The 22,077-nt window shown below is 35.6% G+C and overlaps 3 protein-coding genes and 1 long non-coding RNA gene across 18 annotated transcripts in view; 3 read left to right on the top strand and 1 right to left on the bottom strand.

Annotated features, from left to right (window-relative positions):
* Nucleotides 1-22,077, top strand: part of HOXC4 (homeobox C4) — a 113,023-nt gene that overhangs the window by 25,489 nt on the left and 65,457 nt on the right. Inside the window, exons 1-2 of one of the 14 annotated variants that reach the window (XR_010787270.1) lie at nt 3,423-3,458; nt 3,585-3,677. The exons of 4 other annotated variants lie outside the window; for them this stretch is intronic. The gene's annotated coding sequence lies outside the window, so the exon portion shown is untranslated. Of the gene's footprint in view, nt 1-3,209; nt 3,678-21,172; nt 21,296-22,077 lie in introns of those variants that run through there. 9 more of the 14 variants (XR_010787272.1, XR_010787273.1, XR_010787271.1 and 6 more) reach the window with 9 other exon arrangements.
* On the bottom strand, nt 7,022-21,937 carry LOC136583959 (uncharacterized). Its single transcript, XR_010787282.1, has 3 exons — nt 21,865-21,937; nt 9,270-9,324; nt 7,022-7,652 (listed from the first exon to the last, which is right to left on the bottom strand). It is a non-coding gene; the product is annotated as an uncharacterized lncRNA (long non-coding RNA).
* HOXC6 (homeobox C6) lies at nt 11,745-14,675 on the top strand. 2 transcript variants are annotated; one of them, XM_066584273.1, is made up of 2 exons: nt 11,745-12,713; nt 13,641-14,675. In XM_066584273.1, exons 1-2 carry the CDS (start codon nt 12,314-12,316, stop codon nt 13,967-13,969), a joined length of 729 nt encoding a protein of 242 aa, XP_066440370.1. In that variant the 5' UTR covers nt 11,745-12,313; the 3' UTR covers nt 13,970-14,675. The 2 variants fall into 2 exon arrangements, with proteins under 2 accessions (XP_066440370.1, XP_066440371.1); XM_066584274.1 differs by having other exon boundaries at nt 13,665-14,675.
* Nucleotides 16,684-19,018, top strand: HOXC5 (homeobox C5). The gene is made up of 2 exons (XM_066584275.1): nt 16,684-17,264; nt 17,822-19,018. Exons 1-2 carry the CDS (start codon nt 16,775-16,777, stop codon nt 18,034-18,036), a joined length of 705 nt encoding a protein of 234 aa, XP_066440372.1. The 5' UTR covers nt 16,684-16,774; the 3' UTR covers nt 18,037-19,018.

The following is a 22,077-nucleotide window of genomic DNA, read 5'->3' on the forward strand; positions in this document are numbered from 1 at the left end:
TTAGTAATATGTACTATCAATATCATCTATATTATCCAATATCAATGTCCCAAACTCCCTTCAATCATTCTTTTTCTATTCATGTATCTAATTGTTTTACTCCCTTTCTTTTGTCTCTATTAATACTTAGTAACAGAACTATGATATATTGTAAGTGTATATAAATTTCTCTTATATGTATATATGTTGTAGTGGATCTGTGCTGTATGTATAGTATAGTCCATGCAAATGAGATGCAAAGTCATGTGCATGGTCTATATAAAACGACAAGCTCGGACATCTATCCTACATAATAGCCAAAAGTTTACTGCTGATTCCACTTGATGTTTCTGCTGAAATCAACAGCCCTAGATACTAATCAGATTTTGTTATAATTTGATTAAATCCTTCTATCATCTGTAATGTTTTATGGATAACAAACCTCTTAAAAAATAAAAAAAAATAAAATGTAATTTGGGGATGATGTGCCTGTTCACAAAGGCCTCTGCAAATGATCATTGCTGCTTTTAGATGACTGGCAATGGTTGCACATAACACGCCTGAAGGAGACCAGAGAAATTCTATCAACGCTTTTCTTTTATTAACCAATCCAAATTTCCTTCAAGACTCATTTAAGAGAAGGAGGCAATAATTCATATAAAAGCTGAGCTAGAGAACACTGCTCATTTTCGTTTAATGTACAATTTCAAACAAGGAAACATGATAATAATAGTGAGGCCATAAAACTCTGATAACGCAATCTGCACTTTGTACTGCAAGCTGGAAATTGCTACAAGTGCGTGTATCTATGTATCTATCTATGTATCTATGTATGTATCTATCTATCCATCCACTTGCTATCTATCTTTATATATATGCCTGCTATCTTTCAATGTATCCATTTGCTATCTTTTATCTATATCTATCCATTTTTATATCTATCTATCTATCTGCTATCTATCTTTCTATATATCCGCCTGCTATCTATCTATGTATCCATTTGCTTTCTATTATCTATTTCTTCTATCTATCCATCTATCTAGCTAGCTAGCTAGCTAGCTAGCTATCTTATCTGTCTATCTATCTATCTATCTATCTATCTATCTATCTATCTATCTATCGATCTATCCATCCATTCATCCTGTCTTTCTGCTGATCTGTCTACCTTTTCTCTGATAAAGTCCCTGAAAAAAGTTTTCTGCTTGGAAGAAAAATTCCACTTTAACTATACGCAAATGAAAAACTTATGGACCTTGTGCATGAAAAACAGTTTATGTAATTTACAGTATATGGCATAAACCAAGGTTTACAAGCTTTGATATGCACGGACATAAAACCATACATATGTGTGTGTGTAATTTTTCTGTTTCTATTTATTTTTCTATTTAATTGTTTTTTCGCCAATAGAACGTTATGGTTCAACGGTATTTATTGCCACCATTAGAAATTTCCCTGCAAATGCCACTGGTAGAATAGATAAGCCACTTTTATGAAGGGGAAAGACGGCTTGAATTTTAGTTCCTGGTAGTCTATCCTTGTAAAACTGAGCGCGCTGTGGAGACATAAAAGCTGGTTTTGATTCGGGACGCTTCCTCTTGTTGTAACTTTTAACTACCTGTTATAAAATTTATTGGTGGTTTGTAAAACAAGAATAAAAGACAGTATTGCCTTCATCCGGTGCTAATGCTGCTTCTCTTCCATTGTTGCCTCTGAGATTAGGGGGACAAGAAATCAACAACTTCCATTTCTCAGGAAGTAAAAAAAACCAAACTATAAAAACAACAATAAGTAAGCAAGAAAGAGTCCAAACACAAGTGCACGAAAATTTTTCCACCCCGCCCCTTGTGGTTATGAAAAATACGAATGAGGAGTATATATATATATATATACACATATATATATATATACACATATATATATACATATATATATGAGTCTATGAGTTCAAACGAAATATACATTTCCTACCAATATCTGAGCTCAAGCTGTTTTTAACTTATGTTAATGAAAGAGAACTTGGGAATATATCACAAATTCCTATTATTATATTGGATTGGTCTAGCAATGCTTACAGTAATATATTAATTTACTGTAGCATTAGCTACAGGCCATATTTTGAGGTATCAACCGCTATGCTTCTGGCGTGGGTTTGCTATAGTGTTTTTTGGAAAATGTATAAGCCCTATGATTCACACACAATATATATATTTTTTTTTCCTCCTGTTTTTTTTTTGTCTGAATACAATGCAAAGACAATAGTTGCATGCATGTTTCTTGTGTCTATGTGTGTATATATATATATATATATATATATATATATATATATATATATATATATATATGAACATGTGAATGAATCTTGTTGCATACTAGATAGATAGATAGATAGATAGATACACACTGTACATTTAGGTCAAACTTCACCTTGTACGGCAAGTGAGGCAATGTTTATAGCTTTGTACCTTATGATGACGTTGCTAGTGCACAAGTCCGCATACACAACACCAAATAGTAATTCGATAATAAAATATGGATGAAAAAAAACAAAAATAAAATGAGTTTGCTGCGGATGCTTTCAAAGGAAATGGAGTAATTTTATACGCTGCATTGGCATATTTTTGTTTAATAAGAGTGTAATGTGGTTATGAATTACACTTTGAAAAATTATGAAAAACAGTATTTGAAAAAAGATCTATATAAATATATTTGTCTATGTTAATCTTTCTGCAAAAATTGCATACTTATATACAGAGATACCTTGCTTTTCCGCTTTGTGCACACATGTAATCATGTATTTATCCACATAACGATCCAATAGGTAAATTTGATTCCTGCTTAGAACTCTGGGCTTTTGGCACCAGCATTCTTTCCCAGGCCCTTCCAGAAACCTTGTGATCTCCATTGTAGTAATAAAATAAAATGCACCTTCCATCTCCAATCCCTATTTATAAACTCTGTTGCAGAATAAAATACACACAGGATTAATTGCATGAACCCTGATATGTATGAAGGTAAAGTGAAAAAAGCTATAATGAAATAATAGATAAATATGGCGTCAAGGAAAGACATTTGCACACGCCACAAAAATGCAGCACATTCTTGGTTGTTTGCAGAAAATTTACAGCTGGGCCATAAAAGTTTACGACTGAATCACAAGTTGGATTGGCCACAGGAAGTCATGTGGACTCTCCATGAACGTGAACTTTTTATTGTGGTTTCTTATACGCAGTGCTTCTCCTTATAACAGTCTTCCCAGTGCCAGGGACAGGGTTCAGCCTATCTCTATTTATTTTATATACATTATAGATTCTATAGAAAACCAGATCTTCCTTTTTCTCAGCCCTGGGACTGTTGCTGGCTTGGAGGCATTTTGGAAATAATGAATTTACTGCACCTCTTGGTCGCCTCCCCCTTTTCCACCCCTAGGGGCAAAAGCCACTACATTTCCTCTGGAGCAGCACAGAATAAGGAAGCGCTGGGTTGTATATAGCTTTTTTTTTTATTAGAAGTAGATAGATTATTTTCCCTGTGCTCAGGATCTCTCCCTTTGTCCCCACCTTATTTTTTTATTATTTATTTTTTTTCCTTCTAATGTTTTCTTGAAGCTCCACACAGACAGCATCACTGGATCAGACACAGGGAGAGAGAGAGAGAGAGGGTGAGAGAAGGGGAGAGGGAGACAGAGAGAGACAACATGGGTAAGTGTTCTCTTATTGGCTACATTTTCTAACTAATGATCCATAGCAATGGGTGGTAAAGAAATGGATATATGATGAGCTGTGGCAATACTGTGATATGATCAGGCTGCAGATTAGGGGTGAATATAGGAGTGTATATATGTATTGTGTATGTATTTATATACAGATATAAGTGCATACACGTCTGTGCTGTGATGTCACTTGCTGTATTACTACAGACACTGCTGCTGTTGTTGTTGTGACTGAGACAATCTCTTCTTGCTGTCTCATATGCGACTGTGTTGTGAGAGGTCTCTGGGCCTGGGAGAAGGGGGTGTGATGTAACAGCAACAAACCAAAGAGAGAGAGAGTAAGAAAGAGAGAGAGATCCGCTAAGGGACTGAGGTCGGAAGCTTGGAAAAAAACACATGTTAAGATGTTGTTAAATGAGAAATGCTAACTTTTTTTCCCCTGAAATATCTGGCGTGTATGGGGGGATCTGGGCATGCGCAGAGTGCTCAGGTGCCAATTTGTTCTGAAATAGATGCCAAGTTTAGACTGTGTTCCTTGTTCATTACATGTTTGTTTTAAGATTTAAATGTTGCTTGCTTATAATAGTATATATTATTGAAGCATTTATTATTGAAGTGATTGGTCACTGGACTTGTTCTACATGGGTACTGGTAGAGAGAAAGAAACTATATATAGATACATAGATATTTATGCATGCACGTATTAGTCTATGAAAAAAAATATGACAGATACATAGATAGATAGATAGATAGATAGATAGATAGATATGTATAGATAGATAGAAATACAGGTAGATTGATACATACAAATATTTATGTATGTATCAGTCGATTAATTACTATTGGTTTCTAAAAAAACATCAGTTGGACTGTTTAGTGTTATTTAGCGCAGTAATGGTCCACTGACCTATATAAAATTGGCCACGTAAGCCAACAGTATTTGTATTTTTAGCAATATTTATATATTTGTATGCATAACATGACTGGGTCATTTTTCTTACAAAAATTATCACGTTTTAGCCTTTTGATACAAGGTACTGGAAAAGAAATTAATAAAGAAAAGAAAATATAGTTGCAAAATTATTTTTCTCTTTCAAGCCTACGTGTAAACATACAGCTTAGTATCTGTTATAAGGGACATTTATGACAACTATGGCCTGGAAAGGAAAGCACTTCTTATAGCTATACAGAACAGGGCTACTGAAGCTTTTGTCCTACTTATGGGAGAAGAGAATTTTATGTATATACTATATATTAACTGTAGCTATATGCTTTATCCTATATTCCCTTGCTTCATCTATTACTATAGGTACATTTCTATTTTCTAGCTCCTTAGGTTGCAGTAGCCTGAGGCCTGCTCGTCTTTAAATTCCCCAAACATTATTTCAATGTATCGATTTCTCTTTGAGCTCAGCCAGGGCCCATCCCTCATAAAACTGCAGCAGACAGAAGCATTTTATTTCAGGAGTGTAATGGTGATTTATACATTGTTCTCAGTTTTACAAATAAAACTCCATTGAAATAAATGACCTGCTTTACCACACAGCCAACAAGCAGAGTCAATGAGCCTAATAAAGCAGGGCCCAAATATTGACTTCTCTGCATGGCTGTGCTCTACCAGAAGCAGAAAACTCAGGGAGACACCTTCCTCCATTAAAATGTCTGTATTCACTCACTTCAGCAGATTTCAGTGGGGTTTTTTTAAGAAAAAAAAGATCACAACGAAAAACAGAAAATATGCAAGTCAGACACATAATGATTAGAATACTACAAATTATCAATGAGACAATAGAATAAATGATTGTGAGGTAGAAAACTTATTAAAAATGTTTTAGACGATATTAGTAATGATAATAATACTTTGCAATGATGCATGTAGGTTAATTATACTATAGCCATTAAGCAAATTAAATTAGAATTAGACATTAATGTATATAGAAACAAAAAATTCGTTTTAATATTGGTAAATATGTTCAATAGTATATTCATTATAGTTATAATATTTGTACATTTTTTTATGTTGATATCTATCTCAGAGCTGTGTGTACAGAGTTCAGAGTTGCATGCATCTAGTCAGTGCTGTACATGAGGTATACTATATCCTTTTCTGTAGAAAGTATCTGTGATCAGTTTCCATGTGGAATGATTTACACTGGTGTGCCATGTAATAAGCAAACAGGACTATTTAAACTGTTCTCACACTGCTGCCATTTTTATAGTTTGTGCATCCATTCCAGCAGGCATCGTGCAAATGTTCTTACAGATAGAAAACACAATTTGGTGTTAAATATTCTTGGTGTCTATGAATATTTTATGCCCTCTCGATATATTTGTTCATTTTGCTCTTTGAGACGGCAGTAAAACGCTCAACTACAAAAATAACCGGGTATTTATTGAAGTGAGTGGTAAGTTAATAAGAGAGTGAGAGCATTGCAGCGCCTGTTCACTCTCTGTATTTATTGGAGAGATTCTCGGGATTATTTCCTTGCTTAAATCCGCTTATTAAATTTACAGTCGTAGTTTAAATTGTATAAATACAGTAATAACCATAAAAAGAACACAATGAAAAAGAATGAGTTCAATGGGATGTGGGCTGTGCAAGATGTGAACTGCAGGTCTGCTACTTTTATTAGACCTTTATCACAATAACATTTTTGATAGGTCAAGCCATTTATATATATATATATATATATATATATATATATATATATATATATATATATTCATATTCTGCATATTCCCAGTGGCTAGAGTTAGCTTTACCCATCAAAAAAAAAGTATTATATATATATATATATATATATATATATATATATATATATATATATATATATATATATATATATATATATATATATATATATATATATATATATATATATATATATATCTCACGCACGCGCAGACACACGTGCATTATAGAACTATAGAGAGCTGGACATAATGGTTGCGTCTATTATGTGGTTTGTGGTTTATTCCTATGAGCTTGTTGTTTGTTTGTTTATATACTGCCCCCAAGTGACCAAATGCTGCTAAACCAGCACTGACTCTGCTCTGATCAACATCATTGCTCTCTGCTGAGTCTCTGTAATGACTATGCTACTTACAATAAAATTCTGTTCATTTTTAGAATTCAATTTTGTGATGTTTGAACTTTAATAGAAGATAGCAGCATTTTAAGATGTATTGTACGAAGGTTAGTGTAATATTGTAATATCCAGCACTGAAAGTGCAGAACTTAATTCGATGAAAGATGAGTATCTACGTGGAATAGATAGAATGTATTCGTATTTATACAAAGGTAAATAAATTCCAAGAGACATAAAATTATATGTAAGCCGTTTTTTATTTAAGTAACATTTAAAGGCACACCCCACACAAGATATTGTCTGTAATCTGATATCAGCAGTCACCCTTAGACAGATTAAAAGCAGAATATGAAGCCCCATACGATATAGGATTATGTTGTATACTATAATAATAATAACGTTTTGTTACTTTGTGCATCAAATGAAAAGTTTATATCACAAGTAAACTGGACACAACACACACACAAATATGTCACATAAAAGTTACTTAGACTTTCACTGTAGAGTATGTGCCACGTGTTTCTTTATTTACCCAAGCTTTTTTCTACCTATCTATCTATCTATCTATCTATCTATCTATCTATCTATCTATCTATCTCAGAGAGTTCGTTACATGTAGCAGAGCTGGTTTTGTAATCTTCTGCGATTGCCCATAAGGATATAGTTAAATCTACGATAATATATGACCGTTCTCATAATACACAAAGTGAAGTAGAATTAATATAGTGTATGGTTCCGTACTAATGTTGATATCCTTTCTTGGTCTATTTCCATAAAAACCGTTCCTGGTTGTAATTCTCAAATAAAATTCCGATTTCATTAATTGGTTTAGTAGCTTCTTGAGATCCTCAATCTTCAGTTGACGCAAAATTTATCTGTGGCAAAAGAAAAAAATATATATACATATGAACATATAACAACTCTGAACTCTGAATCGTGCAGTCTATTGAATGTTTTCAGCATTTTGCTTTACATGTATCACACAATTTTTAATTTTTGCAGATAGCACTCTACATGTGTCACGTATACTTCATGGACCTTACACCGATCATGTTATGTAGTATGTCTCTATATAGACAGTCAATACATGGACATTCAAGGGCGGTGTACAGTATATGTTACATTGGAATTTTCGTTGGAGCGTGTTTATTGCAGCATTTGGAAAGTTTATGAGACACACAAGGCAGATTCCTATGTTATCTGTTGTGTTTCAGTGGAGTTTTTTCTCCTAGGCGGTATGGTAAAAGGGAACTTCCAAATCGTCACCATTGTCTACTAGTTCCTCTGGCTGAATAAACAGGGTGTTATAAAATGACATTGCACATTTACTAAACTGAAACTGATTTATATGTTAACCTCTTCCTCTAGCCTCTAATTAGACAATAGTCTATCGCAATTTCTTGAGTCTATTTTTCACCATTGGAGCCCAAAGACACTTTAGAAAATTACATTAAAAAGCAACCGGCTGATTAAATTAATGCATCATATTCCACACACCATGTATTCTTTCCGTAGTTCCCATGTATTCCAGAAAATATACTGGATATTACAAGGCAGTTTACAAACCCTAAATTCTATTATCATATTAATAGCAGGTAGAGAATCCGGCCAACAGTCTAGGTCATAAATAAGTAAATGCAATGAATGCGGATAGGCTGTAAATTACAAATAGAAATTAAAAAGGTGAAAACAAAGGTGCTTAGTGTTTATATCCCAGGTATGTGATTTCTGTAGTACAAACCAACATTAATTATAGGAATATCGCATGCTTACTTCCAGACCCAATCTATTAATTATAGTGTACAAGGAATGCACCAAGTAGCTTTACTGTACAATAAATGCATTCAGCTTATTTGTGTGTGGATAGATAGGGATAGATAGATAGATAGATAGATAGATAGATAGATAGATAGATAGATAGATAGATAGACGGATAGATAGATAGATAGATAGATAGATTATATAAGATAGCCAGAGGTACACACTCTATTAAGTAGACTGCCATTTATGAACATGAGTTTTTTTTACAACACCGAAAGTGAGAATAATGTAGATGTTTATACCATATATATGTGTTGCAAATAATCACATGCAGTCGTTAGCTCATTAAAGAATGTGACCAAGTACATGGAGTTTAGAGTGCTGAAACCTTCAAGGAACTTGGGTTCCCGAAGCTATAGGTCCCCTTTATAGTCTCTGCCGCTGTTTCCTTTCTTTAATTGGAAAGGATATAGAAAACATGTGTGTAGAGGCAATTATTTTACATGTTATTTTCCATCAGTTAATCATTCCGCTAATTATGGAGCTTTAGGTACAAACACATTCATTATTCAATATTATACTAGAGGCGAGGGAGAAAAATGAAAAGTCAACCCCCTTTAAATAATACACACACACATATATATATATATATATATATATATATATATATATATATATATATATATATATATATATACACACACACACACACATATATATATATATCTTACCTGCACATTCAGGGTGGGTGCCGTGTTTTCTAGTCAGTATTTGTGAAGCAGCAACCTTTAGGGGAGCATTAGGAAATAAAGCCACAAGTCAGAAATACAGAACACAGGGGCAGCTCTATAAACATCTGTTCCATTATAATCTGCTGACTGTACATAATAAATGTATAGCGCATATTATATACCTCGAAGGCAATCACACAAAACATGCTGAACCGGATTGGAAGCAAGTTTATAGCAAGGAAAAATATAAATATTTAGTTGTGCACAGTAGCCAAGGCGCAATAGGAGGAAAGGCTGAAAGTATCAGTTTATTGAGAGGCTTAAAACTTTTTTTCTTCTAATTTGCTGTGATGAAATAATGAAAATCACAGTTTTCCTTTGTTGCTGGAAGTTCCATGTGCTAGTAGCCAGTTTTCTACTCCCCATAAATCGAGCAGAGCTTTAAGCCTTGGCCTTTGCTTATAGATGTAATAAAACACTTAACTTTCTCTTGTGAGAGAAGGAAGCACCATTATTACAGCCCAGAGCTGCCTCATTCCAAGCATCAAGTCCTTTCCCTACCTAAAATAATCCCTGCACTTTCATGCAAGTTTAACATTCACAAGACAGAATAAAAAAGGGACTTCTATATGGGAAGAGATATACCTTTATAAATAGCATAACAAGGGCAGATGCAGACTGAGAGTCTGAGGGGAGTCTAGTTTTACAGCAAAGTCCCATTCATACTCTATAATAAATAAAGGATACGGTGATAAGTGTACAATAAAGTAACACACAAGATAGCAAACGATTTTATAGCCAAGTTATTCAAGCTAACATCGATAGGCACATATCAGATACATACAAAGACAACAACAACGGCAATAATAATCTCAGCAACAACAACAAAATCACTAACAATATCTATCTAATCACACGCTAGTTATACATTTCTGTTTGTGTCTCTATTTTTGTGTAAAAGAAGTAGCAGTATACCAACTATAGCAGATATATATATATATATATATATATATATATATATATATATGTGTGTGTGTATAAGTACATGCAGATCGATCTATATGTCTATCTATCCATCCATCCAAATATAGATTTACACATGTTCACACTGAAGTGTACAGGCACTTGCATCTTTTAATCTACATAGATTTACTAATTTGCTACCATTAAAAGCAACGTGTTATAAAACATCTGATGTAGGTGAAGCCTAGTTGCTTCCTCATTCATTGCTATGCACTAACAATGATACAATTTTACAAAACATGGATCAGTAATATACAAAAGTATATAAGAACTGAACCCCCTCCATGTAGAAGTGATAGTTTAAACCCCCTTAGAAGAAGCAGATACATTGCAAACCTTATTTGTTGTATAGGGGAATCTATAGATCCCACACTCTGCTTGTATCATCTCAGCCTCAAATGGTCCCTTTATTTGACTAAAACTTTATTTTGTGTAGTTGCTGCACTCGGGGGACTTCTGGTGTTATACCAGGGCAATAAACGACCGCTGGATACGTCTGTTCCCATCTTTATGGCTTTACAGCCACCATTTCGCTTTGTTGGTCACAGGAAAAAGATCGTAAAATCCTTCAGCATCCGGGTTTCTCTTCAACCCTGAAAAAATATTGCTTTTTTTGTAACTTTCCCAAATAGTAGCCATTAGGAATAGCTGCTAAAGTCAAAGCAGTGTTCTAGCAACTGCACCGCAATGTCATTGTCCATGCAATGTAGCTGTAGGATTAGTCCTAGTATTATTATAGAGAATTTGTATATTTATTCCATCTGTATAATGAGATGTTATAATTTTAATAAACAAGGTGACTTCAGACGTGTGGAACAATATACACATTACAACACTGACTTATTCTGTAGCTTTTAAATCCTGTCATCTCATTAGACCCTTTCAATTCATTAAATCAACAGATCACAATTTTAAACATTGTAATTATAAATCAGCCAAGCAAAGAATGAAATAGGGATCAAATGTAGCATATGTGGTGGCGGTGGAAAGTGTAATGGTGGGGGAACAATGGGCGTAGTGTCAATAAAAACAATAATATAAATAAGCTAGATATACCCTGAACAATTCTGACCACCCAAATAATCCTTAATGACTCAGTGTACATATGTGCATTATAAAAACAAGCGTGCATGTGATGTGTGCATATATATATATATATATATATATACATATATATATATATCGTGCACATACAGTTTATGTGCAGTAAGTTGCATACTATGTGTCTATGTGTGCATATATGCACGTACTTATAGATACACGCATATATATATATCACATTATATTATATACATCATACTAAAATATATATAATCTGCCTGTAATTGCACACAAACACATTTAGTGTATGTATATATATATATATATATATATATATATGCATATACATATATCCATACACACTTATGCACATGCATATGCTAACATAAGCAGCTTTCTATATAGACACAACACATAACACATCATATTTACATTGTGCATGTAAAGCGTGATGCAAGTTCATTTCTTCCTCTTTGCATGTGCAATCAGATACATGAACATGAAAATCTACATGTATATTGTAATGTTCCTCCCATAGGACGAGCCTGTTTCATGTCTGCTAAGTTCCAAATGCTTGTGCATACATTAGATTCTATTAAGAACAAAGTGAATTTCTATGGGGATAAAATGCAAATCAGCTGCGAGCTCCTGAGAATTTCTTTCAAGTCCCAGAGCTGCGCGAAGGTTTTTTTTCTCCCCTTATTTTATTTTATTTTCCTCCTCCCAATAACTAATTTGATCTTTGTAATTCCAAGACTTTACTTTGAATGTATATACTTCCAACTGGGGAATCAACACAAGCAAAACCAATTTTTTCCTCTCTTGACATGTCGCCTCCTATTGGCTGCAGGCGGGTCAGCTGACTTTGTCATTTTGTCTGTCCTGGAGTGGAGCCGTCCCTATAACAATCTAGTTCAGACTACAAACTGGAGACAGAAATAAATATTAAAGAAATCTTACAGGCAGGTAAAGGAGAAGATATGAATTCCTATTTCACCAACCCCTCTTTATCCTGCCATTTAGCCAGTGGCCAAGAAGTCCTCCCCAATGTGGCCCTTAATTCCACTGCCTATGACCCTGTTAGGCATTTCTCCACTTATGGAGCAGCCGTTGCTCAAAATAGGATCTACTCTTCTCCATTTTACACTCCGCAAGATAATGTTGTTTTCAGCTCCAGCCGAGGCCCCTATGAGTATGGATCTAATGCATTTTACCAGGACAAGGACATGCTTACTAGCTGCAGGCAGAACTCTATGGGACACAATACACAGACTTCTATTGCACAGGATTTTAACAGTGACCAAAACAGATCCAGTGTCCAGGAACAGAAAACCAGCATCCAGATCTACCCATGGATGCAGCGCATGAACTCCCACAGTGGTAAGTTTTACAGCTTGCACATATAAATTACATAAACTCAACCATCTTTACGATCATCTCCCCAGCAGAACAGGCTCAGCTCATTTTTATGGCCCCATAAAAGCCATAAACTAGTTCCTTTCACAGTTGCCGTTATAGGCCTTTTATTTGTTAAGTTGTTGCGAGCAAATATGGCTTGTTATGTGCTTTCTAATTAAAAGACGCTGCAAAGATCTGTAATAAAGTTCAACGAGGTTTGTTTTCCTCGTGGAGGGGCAAGAGTTAATCACAAATACCTCTCCTTATATTAAGTGATAGATGGAAACTTTTTTTTAAATTTTTGTACACTTTTTACCCAGTGCAAGCTGTTAATACAGCATGGGGCTAATGTTTATAAATACTATTAAAATATTTACAAATATTTACAATAATCATGTAAATATAATTTTGCTTCAATTTCAGCATAATACGTAATTTACAACGTGTAATAAAAGTTATGTGAATATAAAATATATTTAACAGAATAACAATAATGAGAGTACATTGTAATATATATATATATATATATATATATATATATATATATATAAATATATATATATATATATATATATATATATATATATATATACATACACGTTTGTATAGTTACCATAGCTAGATAGATATAGAAACATCTGGGGCAAGGCTGGGGGGTTGTGAACAGTTTGAAAGTATATTGTAATTTAATTTTCATATATAGATATACATACATATGTACACACACACGATCACGATTATGGGTGACTGATTGTTAAGGGTAAACTAGCAGTTATATCATATATGCATCTATCATTCGATATAATTAAAGCTGAGCCTGTGTGTGGGTTGCAGGAGTGTGATTGTAGTGCATGCAAGAGGGCTTCAGGTATTTTATGTAATTGTGGGGTTCTCATTAATGATTTTCAGTCTATCTTGTGTCTGATTCCCCAGGGGTGGGCTATGGCACGGACAGAAGGCGAGGTCGCCAGATCTACTCCCGTTATCAGACCCTGGAGCTGGAGAAAGAATTCCACTTTAATCGCTATCTGACCAGGCGCAGGAGGATTGAGATCGCTAATGCACTTTGCTTAACAGAGCGTCAGATCAAAATATGGTTCCAAAACAGGAGGATGAAGTGGAAAAAGGAGAGTAACCTGACTTCTACCCTGACTGGGGGCAACGGGGCATCTGCTGACAGCCTGACCGGGGGCAAGGAGGAGAAGCGAGAGGACACAGAAGACCAACCCAAAGAGTGAATGGGGGCTTCCATCAGCATCCCCCACTCACCCCTCCACCCCCACCCAGCTGGCAGAATTCATATGGATGGGCTGCATTATGGAAACAAATATATAAATATATGAAATATATATCTACACATCTCTTTCTAGAGCCAAAAGTGGACTAGCAATCCAATGAAGGAGAAGGACAACCTGCAGTGTGCTAGCTCTGGCCAGTTTCTGTTATCCACCATTATGGCTTTGAGTCTCTGTGTTATGCTGTTTCTCCAATTTGGCTTAAAAAAGACAGTATTCCAAAAAGTCCCACATTTCCTTGTACAAGAACCATTGCCTGCAAACACAAGAGAGAACAAGACTTTTGCTTGTGTGTGTTGTGTGTTATGTGATGGGATGGACCCAGCACAGATCAAATGTGAAGAGCGCTCCTCAGAAACTGTCCTCTTGCCCCCTCTATGCCCCTAGGAGCCACGTCCATATAGCATTTCCCCCATAGCCTGACTGTATTATTTGGATGATCCTCCATATTCCATACTGTGACAGTTCCCGTGTGAACCTTATTTCTCATTGTGCCCGTGGTGTCAGTATTTATATTTATGTCAGCACTGCAATGTTCAGTAGTAGCTCGTAAAATGAAGTTTCATAGCTGTAGATTAATGGTTACATTCTGTGTCTCACTGACTATGTATAAAGATCACGTCCTATGGACACACTGTTGAGTATTTAATAAAATTGATATTATTTTTATGTGGTTTTATGTATTTTATTCTCTGGAAATACACAGCCTTTTTTCTCATGTGTGTGCGTGTACAGCAGAAGCAGTGTCCTTTGTGTAAACTCATTCACACCGGTCACAAACTCCCTGTATCTTCTATCATTGCCATTCAGACGACACAGCACAATAAAGCTATATTATTCTGCATTCAAGATAACTTCCTAAACACGTGTACTGTCTGGAGGACTGCAACAAGCCACTCACTGGATACTGTGTATTATACTATGCACTCTATTGTCAGTTTTCCCATATTATATAAAGAATTAGAATAAGCAGAGTCACTGATATATGCATAAAACTAGCAGACCAAGTAATGCACAGTGTAGGCGTAAAAACTAAATCACACAGTAATAGCATAGAATACAATTAAATATTGCAAAACACTGCACAAAGAAGATTATATCTGTAATGTATAAATGACATGCAGGTATAAAACACTATACTTTTATGAACTATCTAGGCATAAAACACTATACTTTCATAAACTAACTTCCCTACTCTACATATAAAAGCTATATTATTATTGGCCAGAATCGCCATTAAGCAAGAAGTAGTCAACAAAAGCACCACAATAGTAACTACAGTACAATTACATAGATATTATTCCATTAGGAGTATTACAGAACAGAAGGCTGATTTTATTCATTGAGCATTTGGAAAAAATGCAAAAAATATATAAAAATAAATACATATATGTTCAAATATCTTACAGTTAAGCGAAATATTCCAGCAAGAAAGCTTGGGAGCTGAGGATAACTCCACTCTCTCCTGCTATAATAATGAATTAGGATACTGCAACCATTAAGTGTAATCCAATTATGTGAGCGCTGAACTTTTCACCTCCAAAAATAAATAAATAAATAAATAAATATATATATATATATATATATATATATATATATATATATATATATATATATATATGTGTGTGTGTGTGTGTGTGTGTATGTGTGTATACGAATATATCACCCTCTGTAGCAGGAGCTGTGAGATAGATAATCAGGACTTGTGGTATTTGCATTTTGCATTTTGATCTTTCATGCACAACCAAAAGAAAGGCATAGATAGATAGACCAGAACTTTCACTTCAATGATCAAAACCACAAACATTTATTACACACGTATGTTTGGGAGATGCTTCCCTAGATAAAGAATCTGCATTTCAGCATTCAGAGAGGTAAACAAACTGAACAAAGCCATTCAAATAGCTGACAGCTATTTACACATGTGCTGTCTTATCTGATGTGGGTTATATCTGTTCATACATACAGTATCACAGGAATTGGCGGATGCACAAATAATATTGTATTTAATCTATAGCCCACCTTCCTATTTTATAAAATCCAAGTCCATTGAAAGGCTCCTTTAAGCGTAGACTGCTGAATTCCTGGTCGGTCCCATTTTATAAAATTATATAATAGGCGCAATGAATTAATGTTAATTGGCTAATTAAACATATCTATTCTTTTAATAAAAGCCACATTCATTTTAATGGCAAGGATGAGAAAATAAGAGTAAAATGCCATGTTTCCAATGGGAGCCCTGGGGAAAATCTACAGCCATTAAATTCCGTGTTCAGTTGGTGGTCAACCACTACTGGAATAAATTATTCACGTCGGGATATAGTTATAAAAATACAAGTTATGTGAGTCACCCATTGACCTATCACACCAATGGTGGTTCAGCCATGTTTAGTAGCAGGCGCTGTACCATCCTACTGGCACCAGGTGACGCTGTGGCCTCATTGTCTTCTTTTCCTTCTTGGGGCCTTGAGTTTGTTCTGCCAACATATCAGATACGTTTCACAGGCTTCCATCAATAACCTCCTGGGGTCATCAAGCCAAATTTATGACTGGCCAACGAAATCACGTGATTCTATTTAAACATCCCATATTTGGGCAGAGCACATAGAATAAAGAAAGAGGATTCCCCAGCTATAAATTCTGCACTTTAGAGAACAAAACCCCTGAACTTCAAAGGGCCACAAATCAAGGCTAATCAAAGGGTGCAAAAAATAATAATACTAATAATAATCATCATCAGCAGCAGCTATGAGCTCATACGTAGCCAATTCATTCTATAAGCAAAGTCAAAATGTTCCTGCCTATTCCATGCAAAGTTATGGGAATTATGGATCTGTATCCGAGGTCCCTTCATCCAGGTATTGCTACAGTGGGTTGGATCTGAGCATTACATTCCCATCTCCTGGTTCTTCAAACTCTCTAAACGGTCTGGACATGCCTTCAAACCCCACCACTAACTCTGACCGGCCTTCCTGTACTGTCATGGGCTCTGCTGGGCACACTCTGGGCAGAGGAGAGCAGGGTGCCCTAAGCCCTGGGATTTACAATCAAAAAGCCGGGAGCACTTCGTTGGAGGACAGATCTAAAGGGATTGAGAACATCAAAGCAGAGCCGGTACAAACAACCCAACCAGGACAGCAACAACCCCAGCAGGGGCAGCCACAGCAGCAGCACCAGCAGCAGCAGCAGCAGCCACCCCAAATATACCCCTGGATGACCAAACTGCATATGAGCCATGGTAAACTTTCACTTCTCGCTTTTGTTTCATAGGGTTTTGCATTGGTTTTTATAGGCCATGCGGGGCAAATAATAAAAAAAACCTTAGGTCGTAAATTTTACGACTTAGGCATCAATTGCTCGTAAAACTGTCCACTAAAAGGCTTACAGGCTATAGACGTTCAAATTTATGACAGCATAATTGGATCATAGGAACAAAACGTGGAGAAAAGACAATAATTCCATTTTTAGGGGGCAGAATAAAAAGATTTTTCTTGCAAAAAATAACGTTTCATACATGCATTTATTTATTTTTAACATGGCTTGAGCCTGTGGATGCAGTAAAATATTCTAAATAGATGCAATGCATTTATATGCATTGGAGGTTGTGTTCGTTTTAATTGCATGTTTTGCTTTTGCATTAGAAATACAACAATGCATGTAACTGTCTGTATATTTCGCATGTGACGATTATAATGCATAGTGCATTATATATGTATAATTTGGGGGGATTTGTGTTTTTAAATTAAGGGTCCTTTTAGTTATCCCCATTTTTAATACTCACCTTCTACCCTCTAGAAACTGATGGCAAACGTTCCCGGACGAGCTACACTCGCTACCAAACCCTGGAACTTGAGAAAGAATTCCATTTTAACAGATACCTGACACGTCGCAGGCGCATTGAAATAGCCAACAATCTATGTTTAAATGAGAGGCAAATCAAGATCTGGTTCCAAAATCGAAGGATGAAGTGGAAGAAGGATTCTAAAGTCAAAAGCAAAGACTCCATTTAAGAAGGAACCTTCAAGGAGCTAGATATTTAATCTTACTTTTACTACATCTACTTTCAGAAACTTTTAATTTTCTCTTTTGTATGAGGGGAGGTGGAAGAGATCAAGGGAAGGTAAAATCTTGATGACTGCACCTAAGATCTCCCCAGACACCCCACTCATGTATAGATAATGTATAGATCTGTATTTTGTCCATTGAGTGTGTTATTTTGACCAATTTGAGTCTAAGGTGGAGTAAAAATTCTCTAGGCAGCTCCTTGCTTCAGTTTACACGTCCAGGCTGTATTGTATTAGATTTGCAATCTGTCCAGGGTCAATGAAAGTTCTTTAGAAAAAAAAATGCTAATTGGGCTACTGGGCTGAAAGGGCAGGGAAAGTGTGGCTGTATTATATTGTGCTTATTATAATAGGGGGGTCGCTGACCAGTTAGATAGGGGAAATATAAAGGGAAAAGAACACAAGGCTAAAGTTTCAAGCTGAAACTTTACTATTTGTTATATAGAGTATTGTAGATACACACTAGAATGTGTGTACATCCTTTATTTCGTCCATGCACTTGTATAGTCTCCATAATGTCACCATTACACCAAGTGAACTTGTTCTTTTATGTCCCTTGGAAAGGTAACATTTCTGTTCTCCTTTCCAGTGGGTCAGAATCGTCCAAATCTTCTCCCAATCCCGTACACTATAGTATAATTTGTTATACTGTGTTTCTGTGCAGGACCCATTACCATGGAGGGGCATGATGGAGGGGACCATTGGACTTGTTTTCAGTGTAATTTATTGTATTTTGTTGTTGTTTTTTATGCTTTTTGTTTATTTTTTGGTAATTAATGCTGAAGTGTATAAAGCCACAATTTGTACGTCATCGTTTTAATATAATCCTTCCTAGTCAGTTCGACTCAATAATGTACTCATTTATTTATTGCTTTCAATTTCATATGTGAGAAATCATGAATCCTATATTTTGTCATATTGAATAAACTGCAAGTAATATAAAAGTTGAACTGAATATCAACTTTATCTTTGCTTTCACATTCATTTCTGCAGTGGTGGGATAGAATGGCTTTTCTGTCACAGATGTTCAATATAGAACATCCCATGTGCCTGTGGTAAATTGTGGGACCAGTCTTTAATATGGAGGATAATCTTCATTTAGACTAAGGCATTATATATCTAAATGGGGGGTTAATTAACTAAATCTTAAATATAACACTTGTATACTTATGTGTGGTTGTTTTCCGTGCACGCTGACATATACATTTGATCAAAGCTGATGTAGCAGAGCTCAGTCTGTCATCTGGCAATTTGGCTTCAAATATAACTATGGGTAAACAGATCAATTAATATGGTGCACAGATAAAGAAACACATGACAAACCCATCTCTGCTTTGTCTGTCTTTCTATCTATTAGATATATAAATACAGAGGCTGAAGTATGTAATATAATAATCACAAATAGCCTAAAATATCTCACATTTCTAGGAGTGATAATATATAATAGGTGATAGAACATGAAGTCTAATCTGGAAACATATGTAAGAAAAGGACATACCTGGGAATAACCTTTGATCCTGAAATTTCTATTCCAGAGTCCCAAGCCAGTATGTTGACCTATATAGTAAAATTAACCCAAAGAACTGAAGGTATACACCCCATACACAATCAAAATTGTTCTCTTCTTGTGTAAATTTCACCCCAAGACTTGAGTCCTGAGAAAATTATTCCACTGTGTTATCTGCAATCCGGCCTGAGATCTATTTACAGTAGGGACAAATGCTTGGAATAAGTTAAGGGGACCATAAAACTTTATGGCACTTCCGTTACACGTTGCAGACAAAAAACAGCTTCCTGATATTGGGAGCCTTTGAAGACGAATCCTAGACCTGAAACTTGTTGTTTTATCTTTTTAATCACAGATTGTTGAAAAATCAGAGCTAGTGGACGTTTTATGGCTGGTCTGTAATTACCTTGTACTGTGTTTTGCTGGGTTTTGATGTTGTCAGGTATATTGATCATTTTGTCAGTCTGGATTCTCCTAGATTTTCCTCTATGTACAACTGTCAGGTTACTCAGTGGTCTCTCTTATAGTAGTCACATCACCCTGCTAATTTCTATCACCTCCAAAAGTATTTTCACATGCTGTAATGCTGGACAGAGTAAAGTTTAAAATTTATCCCCCACACACAGTATATTTTATCCTAAATTATCCTCTGATATAAACAGCACACTTATCAACCAATTGGATGGATTGATAGATAATGTTCCCTAGCACAACTCCTCTGTGGTTTTTCAGTTTTACAAAGGACTGCAGGTAAACCTGATGATTAGCTTAACTCTACTAGTAGTAGTTTATGATCTATCTATCTATCTATCTATCTATCTATCTATCTATCTATCTATCTATCGTTACTCACACATTCACCCACATGCTTCATACTGAATATGATTGAATTAGGAAGCTTGACAAAATCCACTGATTGTACATACTGCAAACTGAACTCCATTTGACCCTCATTTTACACCATAAACCCCTCTATAATACAATTGATACAATCTGATTTTAAGTAGACTAGCCTAATAAAAGACCACATCTCTAATAATAGTGCATCGACTGCATAATAATCTCCCACACATTAACCCTAGCAGAACAGGGTTCAGGTCCACTTACAGTACAAGTAGCTGACATCACCGGACAGCTGCATCTGAATAATGCAGCTATTACTTCAGACTAAAATTCTGAGTCATCTTGCAGATTAAATAGTAAAAATGTAGGAAAATTCTTGATAGGCAAAAAAGGCCACTTACCTTTCCTGTAACAAGTGTGACCTCTATTTTAGTAAGCTTAGCTAGGCACACATTAATACAGATTTTAAGTCCATGACTGCATTTAGTTTAAGAGAGAACATTAGGGCAAATACTTCTGGCTTCTATGTGAATTTAGTAGTTTAAAAGTTTTGAAAGGTTATTTATGTGGATGGCCATAAGGAAGGACCCTGAATGGTTCTCCTGGAGCACGTGATGTCATTAAAGTAAGTTTTATGGTTTGGGGGAGCTGACAAAGCTACAATGTATTTACATCATATATAATCTTAACTGTCCACCATCGCAGCTGCTCGGTCTCTTTAATGCTGGGACAGTGGGACAAGGCAGTTAGTTTGGATTACGTCGCCTCCTGAAAGCTCATCTGCCAAAAGGACCCCAGGCAAATCCAGGAGGTTCTCTTGTCCCTTCTTTTTTTAATCATTGAGGAATTTTTAAGGTAAACTTATTATATTTAGAATGGACTGGCTAATCGGATTGTGCCTGGATGTATTGCATATTCGATTTGTGGTGTGGAATGATTAGATAAAGGGTTTAGGGTTCTGTTCTGGGTGGGTTTAATTTTATGACATATACTTGGAAACTAAAGACTTCATAGCAAAGTGGTGGGTGAGTGTATTAGATAGAATCATTTTCATAAACGTTGTGTTGCTACAAATAAAGGTGACGTAATGAGACTTTAAGATGTGTGAAGAAGTAGGTAGTAAAAGTTTGTAGACTTCAGGAAAGTTCGTGGTGCATATGTACATGCGCAATATCAAGGAACGTTTATCAAGATGTCTGTACCTTTAACTCTACCTGTTGCAGGTTTGTACCTAACAGGTTCGACCAAGGTGAAGGACTTCAAAAAGGACTAATGAAGAGCTGAAATCTAGGACACATTAAGCTCACTGCTTGTACATTCTACACAGAGACATAGCCAGTGATCTGGCATACCACTTGCAGTCTAATATTAGTATAGGGATACCGTCTCATGCACTTAAGTCTTATCTAGTCACGGATCCTTACCATATGTTTCAGTTACTCAAACGTTCCTTATCCCCAAAGTCATTAGTAAAGTGTCCTCCAGGTGAGCTCTGAGATGTGTGCAGAGCTCAACAAACGGGTTTTCCTTTTTGAGTCTGCTGTTGTAAATACTTTAGATATTTTCAACATAGTTGCAGGCCAAATGTACATCAAAGGGTGTACTGTACAGACAAAGAGCACACAGATGTGGTACAG

This window comes from Eleutherodactylus coqui, chromosome 1, assembly GCF_035609145.1.
Source record: "Eleutherodactylus coqui strain aEleCoq1 chromosome 1, aEleCoq1.hap1, whole genome shotgun sequence".
NCBI classification, from domain to species: Eukaryota; Metazoa; Chordata; class Amphibia; order Anura; family Eleutherodactylidae; genus Eleutherodactylus; species Eleutherodactylus coqui.

What these genes read in the sequence shown, in the direction of transcription:
- HOXC5 (XM_066584275.1), top strand. Translation starts at nt 16,775, where the DNA reads ATGAGCTCATACGTAGCCAATTCATTCTATAAGCAAAGTCAAAATGTT. An exon ending in CAAACTGCATATGAGCCATG is followed by an intron (nt 17,265 to 17,821) that starts GTAAACTTTCAC and finishes TCTACCCTCTAG; the next exon opens with AAACTGATGGCAAACGTTCC.
- HOXC6 (XM_066584273.1), top strand. Translation starts at nt 12,314, where the DNA reads ATGAATTCCTATTTCACCAACCCCTCTTTATCCTGCCATTTAGCCAGT. An exon ending in GCGCATGAACTCCCACAGTG is followed by an intron (nt 12,714 to 13,640) that starts GTAAGTTTTACA and finishes AATGATTTTCAG; the next exon opens with TCTATCTTGTGTCTGATTCC.